Source organism: Leptopilina boulardi, unplaced genomic scaffold (assembly GCF_019393585.1).
Source record: "Leptopilina boulardi isolate dan_hultmark-lab unplaced genomic scaffold, ZJU_Lbou_2.1 LbouV2_399, whole genome shotgun sequence".
NCBI classification, from domain to species: domain Eukaryota; kingdom Metazoa; phylum Arthropoda; class Insecta; order Hymenoptera; family Figitidae; genus Leptopilina; species Leptopilina boulardi.
Genome location: NW_026137972.1, coordinates 1,052,082 through 1,065,016, shown reverse-complemented (window position 1 = coordinate 1,065,016; position 12,935 = coordinate 1,052,082). Strand labels below are relative to the sequence as shown.

The 12,935-nt window shown below is 27.3% G+C and overlaps 1 protein-coding gene across 1 annotated transcript; it reads left to right on the top strand.

Moving 5' to 3' along the window:
* Window positions 1-239: 239 nt before the first annotated feature.
* LOC127289009 (uncharacterized) lies at window positions 240-1,085 on the top strand. The gene is made up of 2 exons (XM_051316750.1): window positions 240-815; window positions 904-1,085. The coding sequence occupies exon 1, from the start codon at window positions 260-262 to the stop codon at window positions 773-775; it is 516 nt and encodes a 171-aa protein (XP_051172707.1). The 5' UTR covers window positions 240-259; the 3' UTR covers window positions 776-815; window positions 904-1,085.
* The last annotated feature ends 11,850 nt before the right edge of the window (window positions 1,086-12,935 follow it).

Here is a 12,935-nt window from a genome sequence, read left to right as displayed (position 1 = left end):
TTTTTTTTTTTTAGAATTTTTTTTTGCATGTTTTCTTTTAGAATAAATGGGAAAAGAAAAGGTATATCCGTTTTTTTATAGAACATATATATATATATATATGTATATACAGATATATATATCTATATGTTCCAAGAGAGAAAAGTAAAGGTGTTATAGAAGAAAAGATAGTTTTTTGGAAAATAGTCATAGTAAGAAATTTGTGAAAAGAAAAAAAAATTGTAAAAGTGGGGAAAATTGTACAAGAGGTGGGGAGAAAATGTCCAAGAATTATAAAAAGGTGTTAGGATGGGTTGACAACTTTAGTTTAGGAAAGGTCAGTGCCTATTTACTTGTCATCAAAGTTCTTATTTTTTTTTTTTACAATAACGCGATGTCTGAAGATTTTAGTGTCGATTTAGATGCTTTTTTGCAAGAGGAGAAATTCTCCTCAAGTGAAATAGAGGAGTTTTTAAATGATTTGGAATTTAAAAATTTTATTTCTAAATTGGAGGAAGTGGAAGCCAGGAATTCCGAAGACAGTGAAGGTGTAGAAGAGGAGGCAGTTTCTGTATCAATAAAAAGGAAAAATGAGGAAAAAGATTCGATAGAAAAAAGAAGAAAAAGTGACAGTGTGGTGGAGAAGTCAATGTCAACGGTAGAGAGGAAACAAAATGAATATATTGAACTTGATGGTGTAAAGGAGGAGTTACCCACCCATTTAAGGTCTATAAATAAAAGAACTGAACTAGTGGCCGAGTACAACTGTCAGGGGCCAAAAGGTGTTCTGTGTTAGAGGAGCTTATTATTCAATAAAGAATAATCGGCTGGTAAATGTAAGTACATTTATATTTCATAGTTATAATTATTATTATTATCAATAATTTTGAATTTGAAAATAAGTAATAAATTTTATTGTTACAGATTCCTTCAAAGTCAATCTTTGAATTAGGGGGAAAAAGATTTGAGAGGATGTATCCCGAATTTTTATATGATGACGTCACCTATATTTTGCCTTACGAGTGGCACGGCTATCCACAATTTTTAAAATTAGAATTAGTGAGAGAGATGAGGAGCGCTCATCACGGTTTACGATGGTTTATGGGCCGTCAATATTATTATAAGGGAAATGTGATATCGGATTTAAATTGAAAATATATTTTGATGTATGTATGTATGTTGTATGTGTGCATGTATGTATATTATAATTAAATTGACAATAAAAAAAAAGATAAATAAATAAATTTTATAGGAAAAATGTTTTTGTTTTAATATACCTGTATCCTTTCCTTAAAGTTATATTGCATAATTATAAATTCTATATTAATTTATAAAAGTATCTTATTATTATATTTTTTTATATATATATTTTTTTTATTTATTTATTATTATAATTATAAAATTATTATTATTATTATTATTATTATTAGGGAGAGTGGTCCTATGTCGGCCCTGTGGGTAAAGTTGGCCCCCCCGAGTTTCTCAGAGCTGGCGTTCGCGTCGAATTAATAATTTTGTGGTGTGACATATTAACAAACACTAAAATAATTATTTTAGTGTATGTAAAAAAAGAGTTTGTTTAAAATTATTAATTGGACGCGAACGCCAGCTCTGAGAAACCTGGGGGGCCAACTTTACCCACAGGGCCGACATAGGACCACTTTCCCCTATTATTATTGAATACAATTACAATTACAATTATTATTATTACAATTACAATTACAATTATTTTTGAAATTAATTGATATAATGGTAAAGTAGATTCAAAAAAAATTAATCTTCTCCTTTGATAATAATGTAATTTGATTTATGTTATTCTTTACTATATAAACTTATACTGAACTTTAATCATTATAGCGCCTACCTAGATTTAGTTAATATTTTATATTTTGTATTGTTACTTACGTAACTATTAGAATTTAGGAGTACTTTTGTACGAAAGGGCATGTCCCGTTAATAAATGAAATTGAAATTAAAATTATTATTATTTTTTTTTTTTCTTTTTTTGAATTTGAATTTGAATTTTGAATTTTTATTTGAATTTTAAGCAACTGGGGTATCTAAAAAAAAATTTGTAGATGAGATTAAAAGAAATTTTGAAAATTTGAAAAAAAATAAATAAAATCTCAATTTACATGTTTTAAATCTCAAAATTTCGTGGCACGTTGTGGTAATCAAATTTCGGTATTGATACGAACTACAAGAAAATGAAGTTTAAAAATTTTTAAAAATTGATTTTTTTTTATTTTCGAATATTTGAATTTGGGAAGAGAAAAAAAAATTTCAATCTCGATTTACATGTTTTAAATCTCAAAATTTCGTGTCACGTTGTGGTAATCAAATTTCGGTATTGATTAAAAGAATTCTTATAATTATGAATGTAAAAGTTACGGTGACGTGACATTATATAGATTATTCTAACGAAGATAGAAATATTTATTACAAATGTTTCAGTTTCTTACATATATTATTTAAATGAAGTTACATAGATTATTTGAACAAAGGTTACATTTTTAACAATATTTGTTATAAAAAATTTTATTTTGTTAAATAAATTATTTAAGCGATGGTAAGTATATTTTAACATGTTTTATTTTTGTTATTTTAATCTTCGATCTTAACTAATACATCAACTCCCTGTCGGATTTCTTTTCTACTTTTAAGGAATTTTTCAATACATGCAAGGCATTCTGATGCCTTGCATCTATCTGTAACTAATTCTTCTCTGCATAAATGGCAATAGGTAAATATACGAATAAAATTGGCAATTGAGTGCCATTCAAAAAATTCTGTGTATTTTTCCTTATCAGTATCGTCTAGGGTTTCGTAACAAAATGAACATAGTCTAACTTCTGTTTTTTCGTTAAAGTATAAAAAGAAAATATAAGGTAACAATTTCATGCAGGAGCATGCTAATAATAGGCTATAAGTCGCTGGGTATTCTGTGGGTATTACACCGTCGATTGTTTTATTTGGAATAACTTTAGGAATTTCTTTTGTAGGAATCATTTCGTTATTCCTTGTAATCTAAAGTAAAGTATTTCGTATGTTTATTATCTTGTTTTTATTTTTATTTATTTATTTTTTTTTATTTTATTTTTTTTTATTATATATATATTTTTTTTTTAACATATATTTTTACTTATATTCTATATATAAAAGTTTTAATAGTAATTCTTATTTAATATCTATTAAAGAGAAAAAATTTTAAATTAATTAATTAACCATAGTTAATTTCGGTCTCGGCATCGGAATCGTAATTTTCGCCTTCAATGAATGGATATCTTGGATCAAAGTAAATAGGAACACCTACCAGATCTGGGTGGTATTTGTGGGCGTTCCTCTTTATTTCGATCGTGCAGCTCTCGCATTCATTTGCACGTCTTTTTATATAATATAATTGAATTTGGCAAAAATTACATTTTAAATTATTAATGTTATTACATGGCAAATGTGTTACATTAAATTCCTCATATAGATTTATATTCTCGCAACAATTTTCGCACGAAAACTTATCTCCTATTTTATATATTCTGCGGTGTTAGTAAATGACACAGCAATAGAATAATGACAGTATATGTTTAATTATGTGAACTTTTTTCTGATACGTATTTTCTTGTACTTTATTCGGTTGCTGATCTACCGGAAGCATCTGAACAAAATAATAATAATAATTTTTTTTTATAACATACTTATTTTTTGATTATAACTTTTATTATTATTATTATTTTATATATACAATACTATTCTCATGCAGTTTTTTTGTTAGAAAAATTAATGTTTATTTGTTAATTAACTTTTTTTTTGTTTGGGGGCTTTTTTGTCTCTTTTTTTTATTTTTTGAAGGAAAAAAGAAAATCTTTGTTACTTCAAGATAAAAGTTTTGCAATTTTTTTATTTGCAAAAAGAATTTTTTCTCTTTATTTTTATATATATATATATAGATATACATCTATACATCCCTCCCTCCTTTAAGAGAAAAACGAGAAGCATTCGAAGTTTTGACATGAATACAGAGTTAATGATGTTAATGATATTTAGATATACAACAAATTTTGGCTTAATTCTAATCTGGGTATTTTTTATTTCTTTTAAAATTAAAGCAATTTGTCGCCACATGGTATCGTTCGAAACATCGCTCGCAGGAAGATTCCCATTTAATTAATTGAACTTTATCGCTCCATTCATCTATATCAGTTTCAATGTTATTGAAATCATATCGATCATATAATCTTTTTAACATTACTAGAGCTAGCTTTCTTTTTGTGACTTTGATATTTAACTGTTTTTCTATAGACACTTCCTCCAAATAATCGTTTTTATGTTCTATGGAACATGTTGCTATTTCTTGGTTACTCAATTCCGGTATTGAATATACGGGTTTTGAAAATGAAAATTCGATGGCTTAATTTTCCAAGTCTGTCACTGGAGAATTTATCCTTTTCGTAATTTGCGCGTTCATATTACCTAAAAGAATTTAGGATCCAGTTAGGTAAAGTCATAAATTTTTTAAAAGGTTACAAGTTTAAAGATATAGAGTGTTCTTAATTCTATGTTTATTTTTTTTATTACTTTACTTTTTTTTTCTTTTCCTTAAATGTATATATATATATATATTTGAGAGAAAACAAAAAAAATTCCTTTTTGAACTTTTAGGTACGTTTTTAGAATAAATGGAGAAAGAATAAGGTGTGTCCGTTTTTTTATAACTTTGTTCTTATATATACATTATATATATATCTATATATTTTGAGAGAAAAAACAAAGGTGTTATAAATGAAAAGATAGTTTTTGGAAAATGGTCATAGTAAGGAATTTGTGAAAAAAAGGGAAAAATTGTACAAGAGGTGGGGAGAAAATGTCCAAAAATTATAAAAGGATGTTAGGATGGGTTTAAAACTTTAGTTTAAGAAAGATCAGTGCCTTATATTTATCATTAACGCGATGTCGTCAAAAAAATACTCAAGATTGTAGTATCGATTTATATACATTTTTTGAAGAGGAGAAGTTTTCTCCTAGTGAAATAGAGGAGTTTCTCAGCGATTTAGATTTCACAAACTTTATGGCAAATTTAGGCGAAATAGAGTCAGTGAATTTAGAAGAAATTAAAAGTGTAAATGAGGAGGCAGTTTCCGTAGGAGTGAAAAGGAAAAGTGATGGTGAAGAGGAAGTGCTAAAAAAAAACATGCGGGGAATCATTACATCCAGTTCGACAAAGTGGCAGTGGAATTACCCACACAGTTAAGGTCTGTCGACAAAAGGACAGAATTAGTGGCGGAGTATAACCGCCAAGGACCACTAGGAGTATACCATGTGAGGGGTATATATTATTCTATAAAGAATAATCAAATGGTGGTGGTAAGTAACTTAATTTTTAATATTTTAAATATTGTTCAATAATTTGAATTGAAAATAAAAAAAAATTCATTATTACAGGTTCCCGCAAAAGCCTTTATTGAATCGAGAGGAAAAAGGTTCGAAAGGGTATATCCAGAGCTCTTGTATGATGGAGTGACATATACGCTTCCATACGAATGGCACGAATATCCCGTGCATTTAAAAGTTGCACTTGTAAAGGAGATGAGAAAGTCTCATCAAGGGGCAAGGTGGTTTATGGGCAGGCAGTATTATTATAAAAAAAATATAATTTCGGATTTAGTGTAAAAATAAATATATTTGTATTTTTAATGTATGTATGTATGTATTTTGTGTGTGTGTAAATAAATAATATTTTATATTAAAAATAATAAAAAAAAATTTATAGGAAAATTTTAAAAATCAGAAAAACAAAAATTTATACTACACTAATTTGCAAATATCTCGGTAAGTACTCACCCGATTTTTTTTTGTGCTCATGTTAAAGCTAATTAAATTCTCTACAAAAAAGTATTGATGACATTTTTCAATTAGACTTATAGGTCGCGCAATATTTACGTTTTTATCTGACAGTAACTTTTTTGAAAAAAAGAAATTTTTAAATTTATTGATTAAAAAAAAACGTGATTGCTTTTAGTTCTTCAATCGGCATTAAAGTGTCATCTTTTACGAAGAAAATAAACTATTGTAGTTGATTATTGGATTAAAAATAGAGAAGATATAAAAAATTTGAAAAACTTAAACTGAGTTGTTGCTTCTGAAACAGAGATTTATTCATTAATTTATTCTATTTTATTTTATTTATATTTTTTTATATGATAACCACAATTAATACATTTTTTACAAATGACCAGACTTTTGATCTTTTCTTTATTATTTTGACTGCTTTCACTTTTGGATCGACTTTCACTTATAGAATTGTCATTTGTGTTAAATGTAAGTAAGAAATAGAAGGATTTTTAGATTTATTGGTTCAAGAATTTTTTCTCCTCTCTCATTATTTTTGAAAAATATTTTAGAAAAAAGAATGAATTTAGTTTTTCTTCCCTGTTTACAGCGGAAGATGAACAAAAAATTATATTTTTAGTGTATAGATTTTAAATTTATATTCTCTTTCCTGTTCACACCGGCCGATGCACCAAAAATTTTATTTTTAGTACATAGACGTAGGAAGATACAAAACGCAAGGGTCATTTATACATAAAAGAAAGATTTTTTATAAGGTGTTATTATTGTTGATCAGAGTCCAATTATTGTCATAGATGTTGATTTTGTTTATATATACTGATCTTTATTTCATAAAAATAATAATGTTCTATTGAGAAATTTCTCAATGATTACAAATAAAATAATAAAAAATCCAGCTTTCGCCTCTCTAAGAAAGGCCTTTTCAAGATAACGGTTTTAAAACTGTAACATAACAAGTTAAAAAGTTATAAAGATTACGTCGGAATAAGTCAAATTATCAATATTGCAGACGTTTCTAACCTATACGGACCATGTGAGCATTTACACTTTGTTCCTTTCGGAAACATAAAGGCATATCAATTTATATTTTTTCATAAAGTAAGAGTAAAAAATTGTATTTGTGTTTAAGCATTAATATTTTTGGATAGAGAACTTGGTATTTGTGAAAAACAATTGTTTTTGCAAGAACACACAATATAGTATTCTTCTTATTTTTTTTTTTTAAAGTCAATTCTTTGACAAAAGGTAGAGAAAAAATTTAGAAAAGTGCAAGAGGTGGGGAAAAATGACTAAAAAAAAATTGAGAAAAGTGCAAGAAGTGGGGAAAAATGACTAAAAAAAAATTAGGAAGGTACAAGGATGGGTTGACAAGCTAGTGTAAGAAAGGTCAGTACTATTTTGCTTCTTACATAGTAAACTTTGAAAATCTCAAATCTTACTAAGTCTCAAAATTCTAAGTGTCTCAGTTGATTTTTTTTTTAAATTTCTTAAAAGAAAAAGATATGGCCGCTGAAAGTTTCGATAATTTTGATTCTATTTTTGAGAAGGGAATTTTGTCCCCTACTACTATTGAAAGGGTTCTAGGAGACACTAATTGTGTTCAAGAAAGTGAAAATAGTGTTAGTAAGAGTGCAGGGCATGTGAGAGCTGTTAAAAGAAAAATTGAAAAGGGGAATAACATTGGAGAGAAATTTAAGCTGATATATTGCATTAAACTCGGGGAGGAAGAAGTTGAACTACCCTCAACTCTTCGATTTATTAATTTGCGGCAGGAGCTGCTTAGAGAATATGAGCTACAAGGACCAGAAGGGGTGTATAAAGTTAACGAAGTATTCTATAAGCTGGAAAATAAACAACTGTATGTGGTAAGTAATTTTAATCTTGTTGTTATTGTTAGGATTTATTAATTATTTGAAGTAGACTGTAAACAATAAAATTTATTGTTACAGGTCCCTTCAAGAGCGGTTATAAGATTGGGGGCGAGACGGTATGTAAAAAATTTTCCAACAATTATTTATAAAGGGGGTACCTATGTTTTACCTTACAAATGGCATGGGTACCATGAATTTCTAAAATTAAAGTTAGTAAAGGAAATGTCAAGGGGAAACCAAGGAATAAGATGGTTCATGGAGCAACAGTTTTATTTTAAAAATAATAAAATTAGTGAGTTAGATTAGGTTTTTTTTTTGATTTATATATGTATATATTTTATATGAGTGATATTTAAAATAGATTAGAATTTGTATGGGAATTCTAAGATTAAGGTTTGAATGTATATGTTTATATGTATCAAATTAAAGCTTATTAAATTCTCTACAAAAAAGTATTGATGACATTTTTTTTATTAGACTTATAGTTTACGAGATATTTATGTTTTAATCTGGCAGTACTTTTTTTAATTTTCGAATATTTTGAATTTGGAAAAAAAAATTTCAATCTCGATTTTTTAAAAGAAAAAAAAAGTAAATTTTATAATGTTAAAATATATCCTGGAAGAAAAATAGCAAATATTAATATAATGAATGTCCATAATATATTTTAATCACCTGAAACAGAAATATCTCTATATTATTATCAATTATTTAATGTCTCTTTTTATTATATCTAAAAATTAAAATGTATGCTTAAGAAAATACTCCAGTTGTTCAATATAAAATTCGAGTCATCTTGATTTATTACAGATAATTATATATTTTTTATTTTTTAATATGATAACCACAATGAGTACATCTTTTACAGATGACCAGACTCTTGATTTTTTTCGTATTACTTTGACGAATTTTTGAATTAGGAGGTTCATGTGAGAGAGTATTAATAAATTTGGAAATTGAGGATACTGATGGTATTTGACTTATAATTCTGGAAATTGAGGATAAAGGTGACAATTTATTTGCAGTTGGGTCTTTAAGAATAGGAGAGGTTTTTGAATTTTTTCGTCTTTTAGTTTGAGGAATATTAAGAATTACTTTTTCTTTTGGTTTTTTGTTTTTCATTTGAAAATAGTTTGGAATAAATAATATTTTTCTAATCATTTTATTGGCAACAAGAGTTTGGCCAACAGAAAAGTCATCTATAAAACCATTTTCTATTTTATCATGTACTTGAACTGAAATAGAGCATTGTTTTTTATTTTGCGAAGAAAATTTATATACAGGTTTTTCTAATTTATATTCTGTACAAAGAGCCATTAATTTATTACATTCTTCAAAAGTTGACGATAATGTCCGTGGGAGTTAAGAGGAGAAATAATGAAGAAGATGATTTGTCAAAAAAGAAACAGAACCAATACATTGAATTCAATGATGTGAAGGTGGAATTACCTACTCATTTAAAATCCATCGATAGGAGGACGGAACTGGTGGCGGAGTATAACCACCAAGGATCATTAGGAGTTTATTATGTGAGAGGAACATATTATTCTATAAAGAATAATCGTTTGGTGGTGGTAAGTACATTTACATTTTATAGTTGTTGAACTATTTTAGCAAATTGAGGAAGAGGTGGAAATGGACAACATGGCGGAGACGGGGCTAATGGCGCCGATGGGAGAACTTAGGACATACCGCAATTAGAATGTTCATCAAATTTGACCAACTGGGAATGTAAGCGAATCGGAAAAGATTATCAGAAAGCTCATGATAATTAAACATTGGGAGCACCAAGTTTTTCCCACCGAGAGATTTATGAAATAAAGGGAAAGCCTGGACAGATTGGTGGAAACGGAGGTAATGAAGGTAAAGAAGGAAAAAAAGGTAGTGTTATTATTATTAGTGTTATTTTATAGTGTTATTATTAGTGTAATTACCATTCTCTGATCGTCCTTCAACTCCAGACATTTGTCTAAATTGTCTTCCAAAGATACTTTAAATTTTACAGGTATTATATTTCCTGTAACATTTAAGGACATCCGACAATTTTAATCTCAAAATGATGTTTTAGTAAATGTTTATGGTTTGCAAAATCATAAATCAAAATTGAATGTAATTATATCTCTCATCTAGTTAGGAAGTTTCACATGTAAATCTTGTCGCATTGAGAAAGATTATTTAGATGAATGTGACGAGGAAGATTGTGCTGAAAAATCAAACACTACCACCTCTTTCAATTATCATTTTGTTTGGATAAAAAATTTATCCAGGATTGTAAGTAAAAAATTATCACAGTCTACATATAAGAAGCATTTTTGTGAGCGTTGTTTGCATTATTTTGAAAATGAAGAGAAACTTAATAACCATACAGAAAATTGTATAAAATTAAATAAAACAAAAACTATTTTACCAAAGTCAGGACAAAAAAGGGTCCAATTTAAGAATTTTTATAATAAGGAGCGTGCTTTGTTTATCATATATGCTTACTGCTTCCTGTAACTGATTCTTCATCCATAGGGGATATTACAAAAGTTTTTTAAAACCATAAACTTCTAAGCTTTGGCTACTATTTAAAGTGTTATGATGACACTTTATGAGTATACAAAGCATCCCCTATTAATGAAGATGCAGCAAAGTGGTTTGCTCGTGAATTGAAACAGGTTGGAGAGGATGTTGAGTGCAGTTTTTAAAGACACGTACTTTAGTGTCATTCATCTTTTTAATATTTTTGAAACACAAAACAAAAGTAGTAATGAACAGTACTCAAATGCAACTCAAAAAGCGGCATTTAGAAGTGCTAACGTTTGTCACATCTGTAGAAAAAATATCACGGATGGGGCTGGTAAGGTTAGAAATCATTGTCATATAACAAGTAAATGAAGAGGAGTCGCAATATTAAGATTGCAATCTTAAATATCAGGTTTCAAAAACTATTCCTGTGGTTTTTCATAACTTGAGTTGTTATGATGCTCATTTCATTATAAAAGCTATCGCGACTGAGTTTGAAGGTAATATTAGTCTTCTTCCAATAAATAAAGAAAAGTACATAAGTTTTATAAAACATGTTCAAAAAAATGATATCAAATTTAAATTTATAGATTCCTTCAGATTGATGGCATCATCTTTGGATAAATTAGCTTCTTATCTGACAAGTTATAATATTGTAAATTCAGAATTTCAAGCCTATGATATGGATAAAATTCAGTTACTAACCTGTAAAGGAATTTTTCTATATGAGTACTTGGATTGTAAATTAAAACTTGATGAGGAACAAGTCCGCCAATAGAGAAATTTTACAGTTCCTTAAATGATTCATAGCACTGAGGCTCTTATATAGAAACCTAACTTTCACACAAGAGCTATCTTTAATGAAAACATTATTTCTGCGGAACTTACAAAAAGTGAAGTGTTTATGAATAAGCCAATCTATATTGGACTTAGCGTCTTAGACATATCAAAGACATTGATATATGATTTTCATTATAATTATATGCGAATCAAGTATGGTGATAATTGTAAATTACTTTACACTGGTTCTTTTGTTCTCTTCAGATGCTACCAATCAATTAGCAACAGAAAGAAGTTCAATAGAACACATATCAAAAAGAAGCTGTAATAGTTAAACACATATTGTCCTTATTTTATTGCTGTATTATATACCAATACCGTATAATTTATAAAAGAGGGGACAAGCTATCATGCGAAGATTGTTTAAATAATTGCGAAAATACAAATTTATACGAAGAATTTTATATAACACATTTTCCGTCTAATAAAATTGAAAATTTACTATGTAATTTTTGCCAAATTCAATTATATTATATAAAAAGACGTGCAAATGAATGTGAAAGGTGCACGATCGAAATAAAGAGGAACGCTCACAAATATCATCCAGACTTAGTAGGTGTTCCTATTTATTATGATCCAAGATACCCATTCATTATGGATGAAAATTACGACTCGGATGCTGAAACGAAAATTAGCTATTGTTAATTGATTGAATAAATTTTTTCTCTTTACTTTTGAAGAAAATCAATCATGGATTTGATGGAATGGAAAAAGTTGAAAAATCAACTCATGAGACTAACTACGGAATATCACGTCCCGATGATAGGCAATCTTCATTGTTTTTTTAAAGATAATTAATATGAAGCGAATCTGGCAGAAAATTAAAATGAAGAAATTATATTTAAAAAGCGACCTTCACAAATATCAAGCTAAAATCAAAATTGTAAGAGAACAAAATTCATAGATTAAAATTTAAAAAATTTTTAATTCGCAACAAATTTTTAAAAATTGTTTTTTGCACATGTTGTCAACCTGCATTGCGGAAAAACGCAGAAGAAATGAAAGGTATGAATGACATAAATGCAAGAAATATTGTATGATGAACCTCAAACATCAGCTTCAATGTACCATCTACTCCAGGTACGGAATAACGAATTTGATAAAGGATCTACTTTGATTAATCCATTAAAATATTAATTCTACTCAATGAAAAAATAGATTGTGATTTAATATTAATTTTTAATTTAAATTTATTATGAATATAATGATATTGCTAATAACATTCATATGAATTTTTTTATTATTAAAAAATTAGAACATTGTATTAACATTATTACTTATGTTTTATTTTGCAGGACTGAAAAATAAACATCAAATTAATATGGCATAATATTTTTAAATATTTTACAAATGCTCAGCGTATACAAAATTGATTTAAAATATTTATTTTTAATTTTTCCTGTTAAAATTAATTTTAAATTTATTTTATTCATCTTCATTTTTAATTTTCTTATTCTTCTTGACATGTTTTAATTATGATAGAAAAATGTTTTTTTTATATCAAAATGCGGAATTTAATTCAAATGGAAAAATTTTCTTGTATGCTAATTTCCGTTACATCGCCATTTCAATAGCGCAGTTAATAACTAATTATAGTTTTATTATAAATAATATTGTTATTCAAATAGAATATCCGAATATGCGAGTCTCTAAAAACAACATTGCATCATGTTAAAATATTCAAATACAAATAATATTCCGCTTCCTATAGTAATAAAATTTTTAAAATGTAATTCTCTATTAACATAATCAACATCTGTTAAAATAATTGATATTTATACATTTTTTTTCATTTCCTATAAAATTTTATGGTTCAATATTTGTATACATCTATAATTGTAAAATTTGTCTTCATTATATGCATATTTTGTATCTACTCTGTTGACAATTTACAAG

Excerpts from the sequence above, each read along its gene's own strand:
- LOC127289009 (XM_051316750.1), top strand. The coding sequence starts at position 260 with ATGTCCAAGAATTATAAAAAGGTGTTAGGATGGGTTGACAACTTTAGT.